Here is a 21,883-nt window from a genome sequence, read left to right on the forward strand (position 1 = left end):
ACCACACCAAAGGAATAATCCTTATATAAAGACATAGTTTACTTTCTCTCGTAATTAAGATTTCTCTTGTAATCCAGCACACGTGGCATTAAATGCCACGTCTGCTGGATAATTCACAATGAATAGACACAAAGAAGCGTCCTTGAAGAACATAAATACATATGCTACCACATTGTGACAATTCAGATCTAATGACCATGCTTTAGTTATTATTATTTGAAATTACAGGAAAGAAACTAAGATTATGGGGTAGTGTCTTATATCTGTTAACTAAATGTATTCGCTGAAACTCGGGAAAACCTCAGTTCTTGGAAGGGAAAAATCTCAACCTTTGCTAACTGATTTCTTCATTTGCAAAGTACTTTTTATTCTTAAGATTCTTTCTGTCCTAACGGAGTTCGAACCCAAGACTTTTTTTTTAACCACAGAGCCTTGTCGACATCGACAGAGATCAACTTTTGGACAACTTTTAGTCCAGTAAAATTAGAAGCCACGATACAAAGAAGCAAGTGCAAATCATCGGAATTTTTTTATAATCAACAGTGAAGCTACACTCTAATCAGATCCCATCACTTGATTAGCTCCGTAATTCGAAGGTCCACCTTTATTCCACAGCAAGGTACCTATCTAACTTCAGAATATGCTATATAGGATTTTGTTCTCGCTTTTTCGCTTTCTTTCTTTATTTTTTAGTTATAATGTTGAATTTATTTCTATCGTATACCTGGTTGTGATAGGATTTCTCGACTACTACACGCTGGAAGAAACAGGTTAGCTGGATATCCAGTACTTTTATTGAAGAAATGCAAGGTAAATGCATGAAAATATAAAACAAAAAGAGTATCTGCATAAACAACAAAAAATCTAGTTGCTAGCACTTTTTTTAAATCAGAAACAAAACAACGACATATATCATATAAGTGAATCTGGTTTTTAAGACTGCAATTCAAGGAAATCGTCTGTAGAGCTCCGACTATTTCACACAATAATATATAATGCTGTTGCTAGGAGCTAAGGGATGCGGTAGTTGTCTGTGGTACTTTCTCCCCTGATGCTTATGAAATCATTGATAACCTTGGGCCAAGTATCGGCCAAAAATAGAAAATCTATCTGTCTACAAAAAGACGTTAGAGGACTTATTTATTTATTTTACTTATATTTACTTAGTGTGTTACAGCTGGTGTAACAGCATCGTGGGAGGAATAGTATGGCCTCCCACGATGAGTTTCTGAGTCCCTTGAGGTCTTTCTTAATAATAATAATAATATAGATACTTTTTTGCCATTTTTACATATACTAATAAATTCATATTAATGTGACAAATGATCGTCTCTTTCTTTGATCACACAACATATTTTAGCCTTCAGACATTGAAACTCGTTGAGTATAGATCGATTCCTTTGTCTGTTATTAAGCAGCAGGTCTGTATAATGAGTGCGGACAATGAACTATTATGAATGAATTTCAGTAGCAGACATATACAATAATATATACGTCTACACAATATACGTCTACACCGAAAGAGAGTTATAGATGGCGACAATGGTCTTAAATGCATAGCAGACTAAATCTACTCGGTAAAATACGCATTTTAATATTTTGATTATTACGATTTGTGTAAAGATAACGAACTTCTCTTCAAAGTTCAGTTGTAAAACAGATTATTTCTCGTGAACATATGTATCAATTAGGTCACGGGCATGTTGCATGAAATGACCTCGAAAGATAATTACATACATACTGATTGTAAAACAGCAGTTCCATATGGGAGGGAAACTTCATTTTCATATTACTCGTTAAAAGTTGTTATAAAATAAAAATAGATTTGTTATTAGTCTTAACATTAGTGCCTATATTCTACAGAATTAAAGATGCACTTATAAATGCAATATTTATTATTATTTCTGATTTTATTTCAATAACGAAAAAAACAGATGTTTTTAGCACATAGTACGCAAACAGTAACTGATAACTACACTTAACTTAAATGGTACGTTGAACGCTTTGTTAATGTAAGTCGCAAAACGCAAACAAATGTATTATCTTTAACGAAACTTGCCTTTATGAGGAAAATGAACTTTTAAAAGAAGCACTTTAGAATTGAAAATAAATTAAGACAAATATAATTAAGTGATTGCCATTAATTTAACAAACATCTAGTTACGAAAAAACAAAACTATTAAAAAGAAACGAAGTGAATTATCGTTCAATTTTCAAATGGTAATTTTAAGACTCAGTAAAACATCAAGAATGTAATTCGGTGCTCAAATTCGACCGTAAAAAAATTAAATGAGTTTTGGAAGGATCAATAAATGATATACACTATGATTAGACAGTTTTCAACAGCTGTTTTGGGTTAGTCGATCGATATTGGTTACTGAAAATAGCGAGGTGTTCCAAAATAGGACATATGTTCTTCAACATTCATTCCAGGTGCATAACCCCTCTCGCGCGGTACAAAACCCATGCTTGCATTTCATCCATACTGCGTGGGCCTTGTTGACAACATTTATCATGCGACAACTCGGAACAGAAGTTGTTTTGTGTATACTGACTCGTCGACAAAGGCTTAAAGTGGATTCTAAAAATTCAAAATATGGCTTGCTTGTGTGTGTGTGTGTGTGTGTGTGTGTGTGTGTGTGTGTGTGTGTGTGTGTGTGTGTGTGTGTGTGTGTGTGTGTGTGTGTGTGTGTGTGTGTGAGCGTGCGTGTGCGTTTACTTCTTTAAGACGTCCTTTTCTTTTCAATATTTGAAGGATGGAATCATTAGAACAAATAGTTTTTAACCTCCGGATTGCGGATTCCATAATCACTAGTATTGTAGCATCCCCAACATTTCGTCTACTAATTGCTTTCAAAATATTATGTATAGCATTAAAAATAACGGAGGCGTATAACTCTCTCTTTACAGGCGATTCTGAAAGAACTGTTCTTCACTTTTTTTTAAAAAAATTAACGTGATGATATTGTTTTAACTTTATATACTGTGAAGGATGATAAACTACATTTAAAAAGAAACGTACTGGCTGTGATGTGAATGCATGTAGAAATCGCGAAAAATCTAAAATTTATAGTGGGTTGCTCTCATGTTTCAGTGATGTATTCTGAAATATTAAAACAGAATTATCCAATGCAAGAAAAATGTGACTTATCATTTGCTGCCTACATAAAGTTTAATTGACGTGCTCATTATGTTTTCAGTTGAATCATTAACTCTACTGCTTCGAAACCTTGTAATTATTTTTTCATTTATCATGTTTGTGTAGCTCAGAGGAATTGACGCTTGCATCCTGTGCGCTGGGCAGCCCGATAGTTCGAGTCAACTCGCCGACTGGAGGAACTTTTTCTAAGCCTTTCTTCGGCTGGTTCTCGAGTTAGTCGATCTCTGGCACGAGCTATCCGTTTTTTTTTCTCCCGGAGACTCGGGTTTTTAGCGCTGTAAACTCAAGAAAATCGACCGTAGAAAACCCACATTATTTCAGATAGTAACATATTCTGTCAGGCACCCAGAGATGGCAGCACTTGTTTGCCGGTCTCTTCATCGGTGGCCGCCTATAATTAGTGATAGACTTGAGCCAACTATCTCTGATTGGCTACCAGCGAAGACTGAACTGCCCATTCAGTCTCCAAAAGTTAGATAGGATTTAAAGGCCTCATGTACTCCCTCTAAGGGAATAAAAGGCATTAGCTTATTATTATTATTGTTGTCATGTTCATTAATTACAAACTATATTAATAATTTTAGCTTAAATGCAGTCAGAATTTAATTAATTAGTTTATTTATATTTAGGTGTTATTATTAGATAATCTCGTGTTTCAAAGAATAAAAGAAAATAAGTAATAATAAATAATATATTTTTCTTGAAATCTTCGGATTTTAACCGACCAACTCAAGAAATTCAACACTAGTATTCATTAGGGTTTAGAATCACTAGATGGTGGCAATTGTCTGCCATTCTCTCTCTCTCTCTCTCTCTCTCTCTCTCTCTCTCTCTCTCTCTCTCTCTCTCTCTGCTGATGCCTCTAAAATCATCGATAGCCGTATCCTCAACTATCCTTGATGGTTGATTGTAGAGGATTAATTGCCTGCTGATTTAAAAAAAAGTTGAAGCTAAATGAGCCTGCCTACTCCCTTTTTGAATGAAAAATATGGGAACATTAGGCGATTTATTTTTGTTTATTTTAATTATTTAATTTCAAGCAGCCCTCTTTCCAAAACACAGTGGATTCACTAATATCCAAGTCCAATGGAAAACAGATTACTATTGATCTAATAATAACTGGAATCTACTATAAGCAAAAATAAACATAATTTATTGTCCCTATCACTTGAATAAAATGTTAGCCCAAGTGTTTTATTTTCTTCTCACATTAATATGACTGATATATTTTTCAGGACAATATAACAGGATAAAGGAGGGGGAAAAGTTCATAAATACACAAAGATTGATGAAGTTCTATCATAAATAATAATGAAACTCGGAAGGAATCCATTTCCAGTGTTGTATGTGTTATATCCACTGCCAACTATTTTCCATTACTTTACATTGCTGGAAAAGTTGAGGTCGGCGGGGTTGGCCGAGTGGGTAGCGTATCCGCTTTCCAGCCAAAAGGCTACGGGTTCGAATCCCGCGGTAGGAATGGATGTTTGTGATTGTCTATGAAAATACTAGTGGTGGACGGCAGATAGCGTTGGTGCAGATGATGATGATGGTAGTTGTAGTTGGTGGAGATAGAGAGTTGTAGAGTAGGGGACCCTCCCTCGATGAGTCTTTGGGCTCCCTGAAAGTGTCACGTAATAATAATAATATTGCAGGATTAAATTAGCGATTTCAAAAAATCAGGTTATGAAATTAAGCTTCGATTCCTATTAAGATTTCCACATAGATAAATAGTATTACTAGATTCTTAACGATGACTTGCTAAGAAATTTTCTTCTTATTTAGAAGAGTTATCTAAAAGCCAGAGTACAATTCATGGCATTTTTGTCAGGTGTGATGTGTAAAGTTAAACCTAACGTTTCTTGTCTCTTATGTGATATATCACTGTGGTTGTTCACTTTTTGGATTTCATCGCTAAGGCTTGTTTAAGAGTATGTAAAGGTTGCTACATCTAAGTATTTTTTGGAAAGAATCATCTCTATCTTGGGAAGGCAGAGAATGATATATGCAAATATATGCTACTTGGGAATTCCCAAGTTACATATAAGATTTTAATTCTTTTAACACGGGTGTGAATAATAGTAGAAATTTCATGGAAGTATGGGAAGGTGGATGGTGAAAGAAAGAGAGAGAGAGAGTTCTTTTTCTGTACATAATAATGAACTACTCTTTCAGGGTAACCATTACAGATCTGTTTATTATAAATAAATAAATAAATAAATCCTCTAACAGCTTTTATTCCCAAAAGGAGTAAGTTCTAAAAAGGCAGAACTCCTTTAGCATCAGCCAAGTTTTCGAAGATTAGAGAAAGCCAGTCTCTATACTTCAGCCATCATTGACGACTAAACCCAAGATTATCAATCATGGCAAACAAGTACTCTCTTGTGGTTCTAAATTCTAACAGGTACTGTCCAACCACAGATGCCAGATTCCTGGCTGGCAGATTGTCAAGAAGAGTTAATTCATGTTGAGGGGAAGAAAGGAATAAAGTGATGTACGATTCGTCATCAACACGCGAAATCACGTGTTTTATACGTAAAATTTTCCAACTATTGTACAAGCACAATAGCTACCACTTTAAAAACTAGAATTTTCATAAAAGAAAAGCTAACTTTCCGACGTATAATAATAAACACTCGTCCCACGAAACGCATTGATTACACGATTATCGGAATGGATTCGCCTTCTGCCATGCGCAGAAGTGTTGAAGAGTCTCGTATCTGTGCTCGAACAGTGTTCTTTTTACGTTAGGACTACAAGATGAACCAGAGATGTTATATCTAAATAGTGTGAATTTTGCGTCGATTTTTGGTCTTCAGGGTTAAAAACTCTACTTTTCTGCGCCAAAGATTGACTAACTCGAAAACAACTGAAAAAGAATTTATAATAGTTTTTCTTCGTGGCAAATACCATTTCCACAGAGAACCAGAAACTTTGAAGTGATTATATGAGATATGAAATTCTTTCTTTTTTTTTTTTGTGTGTGTGTGTGTGTGTGTGTGTGTGTGTGTGTGTGTGTGTGTGTGTGTGTGTGTGTGTGTGTGTGTGTTTGCCTCTTACGAAGTATAACGTCTTATTTTTCAATATATTGATTATACGAAACCTCTCTCTCAAATGGCGGAAAAATTTAACATGAGGACTTTGGCCAGTGTGAGAATTATTTTCTGGCTTTTAGATGCCTTCTCAAAATGAGTACGTATGGAATTCGTTTTCGTTGTCTATCCTCAGCTGCGACTAGTTAAAATTTATCGAAATTCCGCATCGATTTTTTTTAGCTTTCTTAGTATTCATTTTCAGCAACAAAAATGACGAACACTTACTGTAGAAATGACATACAATGATAACTGTGACTGGATGTAATTTTATAATTTTATTTAGTAGGGCGTCCATTAAATTTATCCATTCAGCTCAAGTTTGCGAGCCTGGTTGGTTGATTGGATAGCATATTTCCCCTCCAACTAAGAGGCTGTGAGTTTGAATCTTGATGTGGGCTTGGATGTTTGTGATTATCATTGGCTTCCAATAAGATACTTCAAATACACAAAAAAAGTTCAATTTTGAGTTTAATTAGAACATTTTCATTTGCAGTGTTTGACAAAACTGTGAAAAATAATGATCATAATAATAATTACTCACAGGCAAGGTGGTATTTAATGAAAATTAAGAGACATTTTAGCGGAGACCTTAAATACATATATTTAGAATCTCTAGTAAAATATGTTGCTCAGTCTGTCCATTTCAGTAGCAAAATTGTACAGAACAACAATACATCTCTACAGTATATTATAAATAAAATAGCTTTAAATTGAGTCGTGGTAATAAATAGCAACAGATACAAGAAGCATTTATTACGAAGTGCACTTTTTATAAGGATATCTCTGATCACTACTTAATTCGTTTGTTTAAAATAATGTCTAAAATATAAATTTAATCTTCTAATGTCTTTATTTCCCAATGGAAGTAGACTAAGCTGTTTCAACCCCATTGCATTTTTTTGAAGATCAGCAGGCAGCCAGTTTCACCTTTAGCCATCATTGACCGCTGTTCCAAAGCTATCAATGACTTCACAGACATTATATGAGTACACCAAACAACATCTCACCATCTCAGTAGTTGGCGGTTCGCAATTTTTCAGGGGAAAAATTGCAAACCGCCGTAAAAATATTCAGAAAACATTCTCCTAATCGGTGACTAGAGTCGAACATGTATAACAGTTTTCTGCCCTCTAACAGGCCGAAAGAAAACGCTATTTCTACACACTCACACAAGTACAATAAATTTGTCGTTGCTCTCAAATTCAGTGATCAGTTTTATATTTTAATGATGCATGTTGATGAAGTTGGCAAAATGATTAATGGTTCATGAAGAAGAATGAAATTTAAGTGATTGTCAAAACTGGAGGCATAAATATGAAGTTAAACGACAGAGAGATTAAATGTTTCAGTTGTTATATATAATAACAAACGCATTCTGAATACATCAGTTTATGTGTGAAAGAGAAAGACAGACAGACAAACAGAGAGAGAGAGAGAGAGAGAGAGAGAGAGAGAATGCGCTCAATTACTATGGGATTGTTCTTCCTCCTTAAAAATTGTCGCTATTGGAATTTTAAAAAAATCCGAGTATCACAAATTATTGAGATGCTGACAAATACACTTATTTATTCGAAAATAAAAATCATGATGGACAGCTCTTCAGATCACATGACTTTCTTGCACTTCTGAGCAGTTGATGTTTACGCGTGAAGAGTTCTCAGTTGTATAGAAGCAACCCGAAAATGTTATTAGGTTGAGTGAAGCTCTCTTCGGACTGTTTTAGACAATACAGGGTGCTTGCGACATACAATCAACTCCGTGCACATTTCGTTGGCTGTTGCTTGTCCAAATAACGCTCCAGAATAATGGGCTTGCATCAAGCCTGTCGAGGGTAAACTCCCGCCCACTTGTCCTCTAGTGATGATGCGTTTCTCGCGTTTCCCAGGATACTACCATAGAAATAACTTCTCACGATGCTAGCAATTTCGGTGGTATTTGTCACTGAAGGGTCTATTAAACCTGCACCGAAATTCCACCCCTGTTCAAATTTACTAGTCTTTTTCTCGTAGCCACTCTGCATACCGAAGAGTGACTACTAGAAGACAGAGCCTTCTTTTATATGTATATATACAGCTAGAGAATGATCTGTATATTTCTATTTCTATCATATATTCATGCGATCGCCATGCTTTGTTTATGTATTGCACTGTCCAAACAGAAAATTTTTCAATTTTTCTGTAAAGACTCCTGTATTATTCCATCATAACTTACTAAAGGTAAACTAGTTTGCAATATTACTATATTCATCCGATAGTCTTATATTCTATACCCGATACATTATTTTATCTCAAGAAGTTAAACTTTTTTTATATAAATGAAGATACGAGAAATTATATACTTGGTTTAATCCATTATCCAAGTGGAAGCAAACAAAGTTTGTGCCTGAAGTATCTTTCAGGACTGGGGCAACTCGTGGCAAAGGTGGTATAACTTCTCATCACTTGCCTTGTTTGCTTACACTTGGATAATGGATTAAACAAAGTATATAATTTCTTAGTATCTTTAATTTATAATATAATATAACCAAGTGAAAAAGTTTTAACCCCTATCTATCGCTAATCCAGAGTATTTTAATAATAAGGGGTGACACCTTTTGGCAACTCGTATATGAAAATATGACTTCTCCATTACTTCCGCCTTAGTATCACCACCTCTGGATCTGGCTCCCACTGATGAGACTTCAATTAAGGTCGAAACCGGTCACCTTTCCCTTAATTATACATGCATAGCATTATACATATCCGCAAGGAGATGTGCTTTGCATTATGGGATACTCAGGCAAGTGATGAGAAGTTATACCATCTTTGCCACGAGTTGCCCCAGTCCTGAAAGATACTTCAGGCCCAAATTTTGTTTGCTTACACTTGGATAATGGATTAAACCAAGTATATAATTTCTTGGTATCTTTAATTTATAATATAATATAATATAACCAAGGGAAAAACTTTCAACAAGTTAAACGTTTCTTGTTCTAAATAGAAAGAATCAACTTATAAAAGAAATGCGTAAACAGTTCCACTTCTATTTCTTCCCTTCTCACTTGAGACATTGGATAACATGAAAGTACAGTGCAAGGAAGATAGATTTCGAAAAAAAGGCAATCTCCTATCAATGTATTAGCTATTTGTTAACTAGCCATGCTAGTTTTGGATATCAGACAGAAGCACAGGTTGCAGTAACACCTATTCTTTCATTCCAAAAAAAAGAGGGGGGGGAGGGTAGAATCCTTCACCAGATCTGGGTCTCTCTCTCTCTGCACGTTTCAGAGCTTTTGCCACTTGGACGTTGGCAGATAAACAATCCATGGATGTGTAAGCTTTGCAAGTATTCAGCATATGAGACCGACGATAGAAGTTTTAGTATTTTATTCGCTAATGTGAGTCGATCCAGTTTGAGATTTTCTCTAAAGACCTTTTGCTCCAAATATTCAAAATAAGATCTCGTATTTTCTCTTTTATATTTGTAAGTAATTAGAAACTCTTTAATGACTTAAAAACATTTTTTTTTTGTTTTTAAGATATGTACTGTGTAAGGAAATTGTATGACCCCCATAAGGGTGGGGCTGACAGGGCTCTAGCCTGGGGGCTCGGAATTAGGGGACCCGCCTTGTCGGGTGGCCAGTTAAGTGAGACTAACAAAAGACAAAAAGAAACTTTATAAAATATGAATGAATATGTGCCGAGAGGGACTACTAGCTTTTGCAATCGTTTCCAACCCATTATCCATCTTTTCAGACTTATGGTTACGCTTCTGAACTTCCCATTCAAAAGGATTTACTTTAGTTTTTAGTTTTCGTTCGCCCGTCTCGCTTTCTCCTCCAACACTGAACACAATTAAGGCTTGAAAAAATATTTCAGATCTTATAAAGGTATGCTAATGACAATGTTTTGGCACACAAAATATTAGCAAATATTGACAATAAGAACATTATTATTATACAAAGTAAAGGGATATTTCTTGAGGTCGAGTCCGCATTTATAACAGAATTAGTGCAAGAGTAAGCAATCGGTGTGCAACTTCAATTTTGCGAAAATTGAGAACCTACTGTAGAACCTGAACAAGATTTCAAAAGTTTCGTAATTTATCCAGTACTGGAATTCATTATAATTTTTTTTAAAAACAAGGTTTGAAGCAGCAGATAATATATGTGAATTATTCTCACCTATTTTAAATTTCCACAACCTGGACGATGGTCAACTTATCGCAAAAGCAGCAAAACTTGTGAATATGTGTGAAAACGATCTCTCAGAAGAGTTACTGAATGAAATTCTTCACCTTAAAAGTATTCATAAAATAGTTTTTGGCACAGAAACAAGTCTGGTGAGACTTTTGAAAGCAATTTATGACAAACACCTGCAAGGTATGATTGCCAATATCTGCCTCGCCATTAAACTATTTTGCACAATACCGGTTACTGTTTCTTCAGCTGAGAGATCATTCAGCAGACTGGGCAATTCATTGAAAACGTGGCAAAGAAGCACAAGTAGCCAAGAACGACTTAATCACCAAGCAATTTTGTGCATCGAAAATGATTTGGCTAAGCGAGTTGATTTTACTGACATTATTGATAAATTTGCGTCGACAAAAGCTAGAAAATATACTTTGAAGTAATTTTGAATATTATTATTAGTTTGTATTATATACATGTTGGTATTTTTTTACATAAATATTACTTTTGTGTTATCATTTAAACTAATTGATCCTAAACCTGTATAGTGCAGACTGTATAGCAATATGTTGTCCTTAACCTGAGCGACAGATTAAAGACAAAAAAAAAAGGCCCGCCATAAATCCTGGCCTGGGGGCCCGCTTCAGGATGTGGAGGCCATGGGAAATTGTTCATAAATCTTAGTTTTGAAAACCTTTTAACGATGCATCTGCAACACAGACATATTTGCAATGCAGATAGTTGCGCTTGATCCAAGTACCTGGGATTCACATCTGTGCACTCTTCTTCTTCAGGTATTAGGCCTAGTGGCCTGTTACAGAGCTATCTTTAGCCCTTCTACACCGTACCCGTCCCGAGGATAAGGTGGCTAACCCTATGTCTCCCGGTGTTCTATGTCTGTAGCTGCGTGCGAACTCTCCAATCCAAATAAAGGATATTTTTGTAATTTGTAACAGTGTCCGTAAAATAAAGGATTAGTCTTTCCATGCTGCATTTTAATTTGTGAAGATTAAACAAATATTTTTAGAAAGATACTACTGTACAAGATAAATACATTGAGGATCAAATTATTCTTATTTACTAAGTGTGTTTCTACAGTTTCTGTCGCCTTCGTTTTTACAAGTCCACTGAGAAAATAAAGTTGTAAGTTGTGCTAAGGTAGAAAATAGGATAGGCAGGACTAAGTTATTGACAGATCGAGCGAGATAACCTTAACACGGTCATCGACGTCATAGTAAAACAATCACCCGAGAGTTTATTGAACGCAATGTAAGTGAGACCAACACATTCAGTAATCCAATAAAAGCTGCATGACGAAGGTTTCATGGAGGAGAAACTGCTCACAAGCTATTGATTACAAAATATCCCTACAGATAGTTTTTTCGGAAAGTCGATATTGATGTTGGATACTGAAAAGGTATCGCGTTGTGTAATGAATCGAGGTATATTATCTTTCCTCCGATGTTTGTGATGCATCATTTAGTCGATTTTATTATATTGTCATACTAATAGAGTTAGTTAACTATTTATGGCTTTTTTTATTTTTATAAAAAGAAAGAATAGCCTCTCTTTTGATTCCACTGAATAATGTTTTAAACTTACCTCGATTATTTAGGCAACCGTGTACTTATTGCTAATATTGAATTCTCTTGCCATTTAGCTAGTAATGAATTTGCCACTACCCAGTATAATAACTTACTTATTGGAGGAACGAAGTGTTAAAAATCCGTGCCAGGGATTGAATAACTCGGGAACCGGTCGAAGAAAGGCTTAGGAAAAGTTCCTCCAGTCAGTGAATAGACTGGTGTAGAGGATGCAAGCGTCATTTCCGCTAATCTACCCAGGCTTTAGACAACAGTATGTCCAAGGCCTTAAAAAAGGAATCTCACTGAATGCTCTAAAAAGGTCATTGCTTATATAAAAAGAAAGCAAAGTTATTTAGAAAGTAAAAATCAAAAAGGATGTTTTTTTTTCTGCTAGAAGAAACTGTTTATAATCCCACAACTAAAAAAAAGCAGGTTAGAAATTTTATTTTTTTCTATTTTTTTAATTTTATTTTTCTAATTCTCGGAATTCAGTCAGTAAAATATATATATATATATATATATATATAAATGTTACATTATATATGCATTTTTATTTTAAAAACTTGGTGTCAGGCCAAATATATATTAAGAAATATATTAGGAGTATACACTCAGCAATTTTTCCTTGTGTATCCTTATCTATCACGTTTCTTACCAAGTCGTATAACCCAGAAATCTGTGCACTACTGACATTTCTGAAGCCTGTAATGCAACCTTAAACTCATACCAATGTTTTTATTTTAAATTTTAAGCGTTTTATTTATTTTTTTTTGGGGGGGGGGGGCGGTAAATAGTGCTTTGTGTGGTGATATTTGAATATTCTAGGCATGAACTAAACCTATACACGCAAATTCATAGTCATTCAGAAAAATGAAACATTCCTAGTTTTTCCCTTTGGTCAATTTTTTAAAAAAGGTTTGTTAAAAAAATCAGTTTTTCCTAACTAGAAATGTTTGGGTTTTTATTTCTCTATTCTTTGTCTGAAAAACGCATAAAACAGTGAGGGAGGGATCTTAATAAATTTCAAGTCTTTCTAATGTGCACAAAATTCCAGCAGTTGAACTAAATCATGTCTAATAAAGAAATCAGTAAAAGATAATTTAAAGAGTTACAAAATGAATAAATACATTTTTTTTAAGAATCAATTTGTATTGAATACCAGCTGTCTTCCGAAAAATATTCAATACCAGATGTTTTTTTTTTTTTTTTTTTAAATAACCTGCCAAATTTCCTTATCATAACTTCAATACATTTGAAGAAATGGCAACTAGAAACTGCTTAGCAAAATGTTCTGTTGATGTAAATATAGTAAGTACGATCTTGTTTATTTTGTTTGTGCAATTGTTTTAGCCAAGTTTGACTACGACTCTATTCCTTGATATTCTTGCAACCAGTTTTATCACTAAATAAATTAATAAATAATGTATCTCTGTTCATTTATCAGGTCTTCCAGCTGAATACGAAAGTAAGATAGTCCAATTCCTAAACACTTGTTTCGTTATGATTGGACGGCAGAAATTTTGAAATCCCTTATTTTGAAAGTGAAGCGTGGTATTTCGACCAGCTTACGTATTGATTGCATTGCGTGTTTCGCAAAATAGGTATAAACCCTCATTTCGTCTGTCTGTCTGTCTGTAGCAGGTTATTGGTTGACTTTGGTTAGACAGATTTTATTGTAATTCAATATTTGAGATCCTTACGAGAATGTATGGAGCAACTTAAATTTCATTGTTAATCAGTGGAGGCTCGTGGCTTGAAATCGCGGGGGTGCTGCAACTTTTGAAATATACATACACACTGTAAAAATTATGGTAATTATGGTAAAAATAAAAAAAAATTAAAAAATTAAACAATGAAAAAATATTGTTTATTATCGATAAAATTATAGTTTAGTATAATTCAAAATTACTTAAAAATAAAATCCATTATCATAACAATGATAAAAACATAAAAAAAAAATCATAACAATAATGCTCTAAAATAAAAACTATAACAAATGCTACGTCTTTAATTGTAATGTCCAAATATTTAAACAGACGGAGTAAACACGATAAGCACTACGAACACTCTACTACTGGAGCAAACTGCATATAAACAACAGTGGAACTGCGCGACGGACAGCGCCGCACATTACACCAATAGCTCGCATCTCACTGTGACATGCTTGCGCGCATAGCAATATGACTGTGGTAAACACTGCTAGCGTCCTTCGCCCTCCTAAGTGCTACAAGATGATTTTTATTATTATTATTTTTTATACAAAATAAGAGAATTGTATAGGATTGTTGATGATAAAATTAAATATTACACGCAAATATAAATAAATTAATAAATATATTTAAATATCGAGAAAAATTGGGGGTGCTGTAGTTCCGCAGTGCCTATGCACGAGTCGCTCCTGTTGTTAATACTAACACAATTCATAGACATGATAAAATCTACGCACGGTAAATTACGTAAGGAAAATAAATACAGTATATCGAATTCCTTATTTTCCTTAAGTAATTGAGTTATTTAATTGAGCCACTTGAATATTCCTTTCAACTGTAACAAACAATTTTTCAAAGTTAAAAACGTTTCGAAATTTTAAATATCAACATATCTCTGGTTGGTTGCAATTTAACAAAATCTGGCATTTAAGATGTGCACTGAAATACAGTATGTCCATGAGATTCGGTATTGGTTTTCAATCGGATCACTTTTATTGGTAGGACGACGCAGTACGTTCATAATGGTTGCATGGAATTTGATGACATTTAGTATTGAGGATTTCTGTTAACATTTATGAAATCGTTTCGATTTTGGATTTATTGAAATCATGAAATGGCAAAATTAGACAAAATAGCATTATCTATAGTACAGAACAGTTGTGATAACGAACAGAATCTTAATAGCAACAGCCAACAAGTCTTTGAAAAATTAAAAAAGCAAACAAACTTACGTGGGAAAAAGTTATTAGCTGTAAAATTACGCCTAAGTATCATAGGAATTTTCAGTATAACGACAATGGAACAGAAATAAAATTACAAATCAAATAATTAATTTCAAAAGCGTCACTAGGAACACAGACGGTCAGAAATGAAATTGATTCTTTTATTGTAATTTTGTTTTGTGTTCCATTATTGTTATTATAATGAAGATGCCTATGATACTTAGGCGAAAATTTTACAGCTGATAAATTTATTTCACGTCAGTTTAAGTTTTTGTCTATAAATTTTCAGTCTGTCAGTTTACGTAACTATGTTGAAGCAGCAATGATTCTATTACGAAACAGACCACTTTATGATTGTAAATATAAAACAAGGAAGGGAAGTGATTATAAACAAAGTTTAAGGAGATTAACTTCGCCTTAGATTCATTCAAAGCAAAGATAGGAAATGAGCACGTAAAAAGAGATGGATTGGGAAAGAAAACAAATTACATTGAATAGAGGAAATAAAGGAAGAACGTTTTTTCAGCATAGCCTGGAAAAACCCTTGTGACTGTGGGCTATTTCAACATCGCTTGAAATAGGTATTGACTGTTGAATACGAAACATGATTTAAAAATAAATAATACAATAGTTGTAAAACGTTTATTCCTCTAAATTATCAAGATGAGAGGGGAAAAAAATTGATTAAGCTAATATCAGGTAGAGGAACTTTGGATAATACGGAATACCATTTCGTTTTTAAAATGGTATTACATAAGGTTCTAATTTGCCTCTAGAGAAATGATGAATGAAAAATTAAGTGCAGAGGGATAAGAAAAGTAGGGATATACAGTTTCTTATAAATTGTTTTTTTAACTCCTTGGATTAACACAATGTGTCCTTTGTATGCTGCGCTGAGATGAATTTTGACTTTACATCATTAAGTTTATCAGTAGATGAGTGGGGAGTTTTGGTAGGAATGAGGATGGCCATTTCCGGAACGATCCCGGGTCCAGTGGTGTAGCTAATGCTATTGCCGCCTGGGGCGATTCCCTGAGTTTGTCGTCCCTCTCAATACACACCAAAAATACTACAGAAAATCAAAACATTCTAAAATGTTATTTTTCTTGTTTTTCTGTTAGCAAAATCGTCGATGACATTAGCGAAGTCTATTTCATAGTAATGTAGGTAATTCTTAATTTTATTTAGAAAAACACCTCTCACAACTGGCAACACTTACAGCAATTGTGAGGAAAACTCGCAGTATTACAATATTTGGAAATGAGTTCTCGAGACTATTTTAGAATTAACTGCAAAAGTTCAAAAAGGTTTAAAGTGCCGCTCGGGGCGGACCCCCCGCCTCTAGCTACGCCTCTGCCCGGGGCATAAAGGAGTCTGAAGTTTTATTTAAAAAGAAATGTGAATCAAATATCCCCATTTTTGATCTAAATATTTTAAATAAAAAAAGCGGATCTCAGTAGATGTTAATATTCCCCTTCCTTGCTTAATTTACTTTTTCTTTTAAATGAATTCTTCACATTATGGTCTTCACCTGAATAACTTTTAAGAAAAATCTTTATAGTTATGTGTGAATGATTTATTTATTCATATGGTAACCAATATATTTTATTTCCTACAGATATGGCCAACCATGACTTTATGCCACTAAAATCCGGCTGTAGGGACAACTGGTCATGGAACAGACGGGACAAGTCACACGAGGTGAGATTATATGGTCCTCGCTACCGGACAGCCCATTTTCACCCTAACTGGAGCAATGGAACGGCTGGAGTACGCGGAACGCGTGTAGTGAACAAAGGTCGATATTATTGGGAAGTGAAGGTATCTCAAAGGATCTTTGGTACGAGTATGATGTTTGGTATAGGAACTAAGAGGGCAAGACTTCATGTGGATGCATTTGTGAATATGTTAGGCGAGGATGAAGAAGGTTGGGGCTTGTCTCATAAGGGTTTACTTTGGCACAATGGAAAATGGAGACAGTATACGAAACCTTTTCGAGAAAATGAAGCTACGACTGTTGGACTTTATTTCGATGGCCAGAAAGGTACACTTGCGTATTATAAAGATGGTATTTGTCTTGGTATTGCATTTTCTGGTCTAAATATAATCCAAGACGATTTATATCCTATTGTGTGTTCCACTGCGGCAAAAACAGAAATGTATCTGGGTGTAATGCGGCGAGAGTACACTAACTTACAAGACAGATGCAGGACTGTTATACTTAAGTTTGTTAAACATGCCAGTGATATCCACAACCTGAACTTACCAAACAGAATGAAAGCCTTCTTGCTAGAGGCAGTCGACCGACCCATTGGCCAAGAGAAACACCGGAGACACTCTAGCATCTGTAGGCCGACGAATGCCTGCCTCTATGTATGACACATCGCCAATTATTTATTACATATCTTTCATACTAATAATATATACTTAACATGAAATCCACTTTTTGTAAGGACATTTTCATCTGACGTGTGCTGTAATTTATTAGGTTTTGTGGCATTTCCATAAATTAAGAGAATCTACTAGTCGTCGTTAATTCTCTGACACGGTAACAAATAAACACATTATAGTCATTTGTCTCAAGAAAGAAAATCAGAAAAATAAAGACTTATTAATATACATGTGTACATATCATGAAAATCCATATTTGAAAATAAATGTGCAGGTAAAAAAAAGTACATTAGCACAACACACTGAAAAAAATTTAATTATATACATCCCAAGATACACACAGCATAATGAGAAACAAACTTGGAAAGTAATAAACTAATTATTGAGCGCATTTTATTCTGAATATTTGGATCAATGTAAACAACACTTATATGTGTGAGAGAGGAAATGCAGTATATCAATCAAAAAGTGTAGATTAAGGTATTAGATGGAGCCTCAGTAGCTCACAGTCAGTATAGACGAAGTCCTTTGGTCAGAAAGACCTAGGTTCGATTCCCATCTATGACGTGAGGAACCTTTATCTTCTCTCTTTCGACTAAAGGTGACGTAGCCAATCTCATATGGAAGCAGAGTTTTTTTCACCAAGAAATGCAGGTTTTCCATCCCTCAGAACAGGCAAACTGTTCCTGTGAGCACACAGATCTGCAGCCATGAACACTTACAACAATGTGGACGAGATAGGGTCCTCACCACAATATCTTTCAACCATGAGTCACATCATGGATCAAGATAAAAGAAGCAATACTGATAGCGATAAAATGAGCAAATTTAAAATACCATCCATAATAACCAAAAGAAAATAAGTCAACAGTTAAAAGTAAGAATAAGAATGTTATTATAAATCCAGAACACAAGATACAAAGATGAAAGGAATCCCTAGAAGAACTGTATAATGACCACAGGCCTGGCAAACCTATCATCAGTGTTAATTCAAATAATCCATGTATACTTATAGAAGAAATAGTAAGTGTAATAAAATGATGAGATGTGATGGAATATCAGTATTGAACTTTTTTGGTATTGAACTTACATTCAATACCAAAAAGGAATAATGCAGCAGAATGTAATAATTTTAGAACAATTAGTATCATATCCCATGATTCAAAAATACTACTGAAAATAATAAAAAATAGAATCTGTTCTAGAATTAAATCTACTCTATATCTACTTTCTATATATAAAAAGATATGCCGAAATTTTAAACGTTTTTATGTCAAGTTTTTTGTCTTACCAGCTCACCAGCCTGTAACTCGGGGGGAGGCAGTACTAGTACTATATAAATAAACAGCCAAAGGATTCATGCTAGGAAAGAGTGTAACTAATGAATTAAAAACTGCTACTGAAAGATCAATAGAAATAGATAACATAATTTCACAGTTAGCCATGAAAAGTTAAAAGAAATATTAAGACCTCAGAATGATAATAGAATCAGAAAACAAATTATAAACTAAATTAATAATGAAACATTAGATATTAAAAGAGTGAAACAAGGGTGCATAGTATCCTCTATACTTTTCAATATATACAGTGAAATGATAATGAATGAATATGAAGAATATGAAATGAGAATAAAAAATAAATGGCAATAGAATTAATATTAGATTTGCAAATGGTTTAGTGTTCATAGCAAAATCAGAGTTACAAAATATGATAACTAAGTCAAAAAGACTCAGAATTATGGCCTTAGTATTAAATATGACTAAAACTAAGTACTTATTTTTTTTTACTTAGTACATGGTACTAAGAAAAATTTTGGGTATCAACAGGATTCATTCAAAATGTAAAGGCTTATAATTATTTAGGAGTAATAATTACAGAAGATGAAACAACAGTTCTGGATAGCTAAGGCAAAAGAAGCATTTTGGAATAATAAATTATGTGATGTGGTGCTATAGGAGAGCACTGAAGATTTCTTGGAATGAGGAAAAAACTAATGAAGAGATATTGAAGTTAATGGGAAACCAAAAGAGCACTCATGAAGATCTTATAAAGAGAAAGTTCAAGATTGCAGGACACATTAAGAGGATCAGCAGTGAAAATGTTGGAAATGCTGGAGGGAAAATTAGAGGGAAGTAGATCTCTTGGTAGACCAAGAACTTCATGGGTTGATGAGGTAAAGAAATGGATGGGTAACAAGAACCATTATAAGATTAAGAGAATGGCAGAGGATAAATAGCTTCTCCAATTGGGCCAACCTTCAAACTGGAGAAGCTACTTAAGAAGAAAGTATTGAATCATAAGAAATAGGCCTTTGATTTCTCATTTATATTTTATTCATGTCTAGTAATAAAAAGGGAGCTCATAATTCATAAACTCCTGAACTGCTCAGTCTGACACTGCACATAATAAATATATGCAATGTTAGTGATGTTTTAGATACAACTGTGGATGCAGATATTTTATGGGATTATATATCCACAGTGGTTATACACACTGATCTAGTCTACAAAGTATCTGTGCAACTTAAACTGAAATTAAATAGCCAAAACTGATTGTCATATGTGCAGTATTCTGTGGAATTCTAATTTAAATTTCACAAAAATTCAATTTCTGTAAAACTCAGCACTTTATGTTCTTCAATGGCCTTGCCAAGTACTACAAATATTTAATATTTGATCTTATTTCGGAACTACTAACCTGAAGATCCCTCCACTGATGAAATGGGAAGTCACTTAGTTTAAATGCTAAAAGATCAAACTGGTGTAGAATAGTGAAAACCTATGACTCATATTACTACCACTGAATGTATTTTTCAATTCAAATATTTTATCTTGTTTGTTTGGTTGGCTTTTTGTGTGTGTGTCTGTCTGTGTGAGAGAGAGAGAGAATGCTTGTATTAAATGCTAAAAGATCAAACTGGTGTAGAATAGTGAAAACCTATGACTCATATTACTACCACTGAATGTATTTCTCAATTCAAATATTTTATCTTGTTTGTTTGGTTGGCTTTTTGTGTGTGTGTCTGTCTGTGTGTGAGAGAGAGAGAATGCTTGTATATGAGGGCTTCAACTCATATAAAATCCCAATAAAACCTAGTATTCTTTGTGGTTGTTAAAACACTAACCACAAAGAATATTAGTTATACTAACACTAAATAATATTTTCTGAATTTGGCCACACATTTACTGAATACAGTGTTAGTATTATTGTACAAAAGGATAGTTTTAATCATCATTGGAATAAACATCCTGAAGATAAAGTATTGACTTACAACATCTTCAGGATGTTTATTCCAATGATGATTAAAACTATCTTTTTGTACAAGAATACATCGTTATGTTTAACTTTATTTATTTTTCTTCAGTTTTAAAATTCCATAATGCAAGATTCATGTGAAAATGTAAAAATATCCTTATAACTGAATTGATTCAATCCTTTGACAATTCTTTAAGCTTCAGTCAGACACCCCCTCCCCACCATCTTCTTGTCTTTAAGGTTGGTAATTCCTAAAATTGAAATCATTGCTAATAAAAATGCTGCTCTTAAGGGTAATTAATTTGGTCACATTTTCAGTTTTTTTTAAGTTATCAAAGAAGAAATCTGTGACATTTTTCTTGAGGAGTTGGAGGTTTGTAGTTGGGAAATATTTTATGAGAAAGGCTATTCCCAAGAGCAGAGGTAGATGGAATAACAATGTAGTCAGTCCTCAACAACCACTCATACTTACAATGGACATCTAATCAACACATTCACCAAATACCACCTTACTCTGGCAACTCATGGATCAGAATGTTTCTGCTGTTTTCAAGGCATATTATTTAAGAAATACTTTTGCTTAGGCTATTGCAGTTGCTGCTACTAAGTGTGAGAAACCCTCAGAGACTTTGGAAAGAACAGAATATCTTGCAGATGCAACATCCAGTGAGGTGGCAGCAGTGTATGGGAAGCTGGTGTTTTGCACTGCCAATAGTTTCATGCTCTATATATCATCACTGGCTGCATTAGCAGCTTCATCCACATAGTTATGCAAACTATATAAACTGAAAACACATTGAAAATAGCAAAATAAGGGAAACAATGCTGGTCTCTCTTTCTCACATATACATTTTGAGCAATTTGAGTTTGCTTAAATAGCAAAATAAGGGAAACAATGCTGGTCTCTCTTTCTCACATATACATTTTGAGCAATTTGAGTTTGCTTAAATTTGGTTTAATAATAGCTGAAGCAATTAAGCGGCCAGCAGATTGTGTCTGCTAATTTATATCTTCTCCAACCAGTTTGCAGTTTTGTGAGATGAAAAATCTGCATTTCAAGAAGGGTCTAATTTGTCTTCAGCAAAACCATTTTAAAAGGCTCCTTATATCCTTAGATGTGTAATCTTTAAATTTCACAGTGGTGTACACTTAAAAAAAAATCTTATTTTTGTAGATCAGAAACACTTCAATTTAATGTCTTTTAAGAATCGTGGTTACTACTGGCATATTTGGCCTGGATAATGTACTTGTTCTCCAATAGGCTGTAAGTTCAAATCTTGGCTTGGATAGTTTGCA

General features: G+C 34.1%; 1 protein-coding gene across 1 annotated transcript in view; it reads left to right on the top strand.

Moving 5' to 3' along the window:
• LOC150107566 (SPRY domain-containing SOCS box protein 3-like) overlaps positions 1–17,320 on the top strand; it is a 35,603-nt gene extending 18,283 nt beyond the window's left edge. Inside the window, exon 2 of the mRNA XM_090392131.1 lies at positions 16,560–17,320. Within this exon, the coding sequence (XP_090248257.1) occupies positions 16,560–17,320 (761 nt within the window). The remainder of the gene's footprint in view (positions 1–16,559) is intronic.
• Positions 17,321–21,883: the final 4,563 nt, after the last annotated feature.

The sequence above is a fragment of the Typopeltis vanoorti genome, chromosome 4, assembly GCF_054136105.1.
Source record: "Typopeltis vanoorti isolate ZY-2024b chromosome 4, IOZ_Tvanoo_1.0, whole genome shotgun sequence".
Lineage (NCBI taxonomy): Eukaryota > Metazoa > Arthropoda > Arachnida > Uropygi > Thelyphonidae > Typopeltis > Typopeltis vanoorti.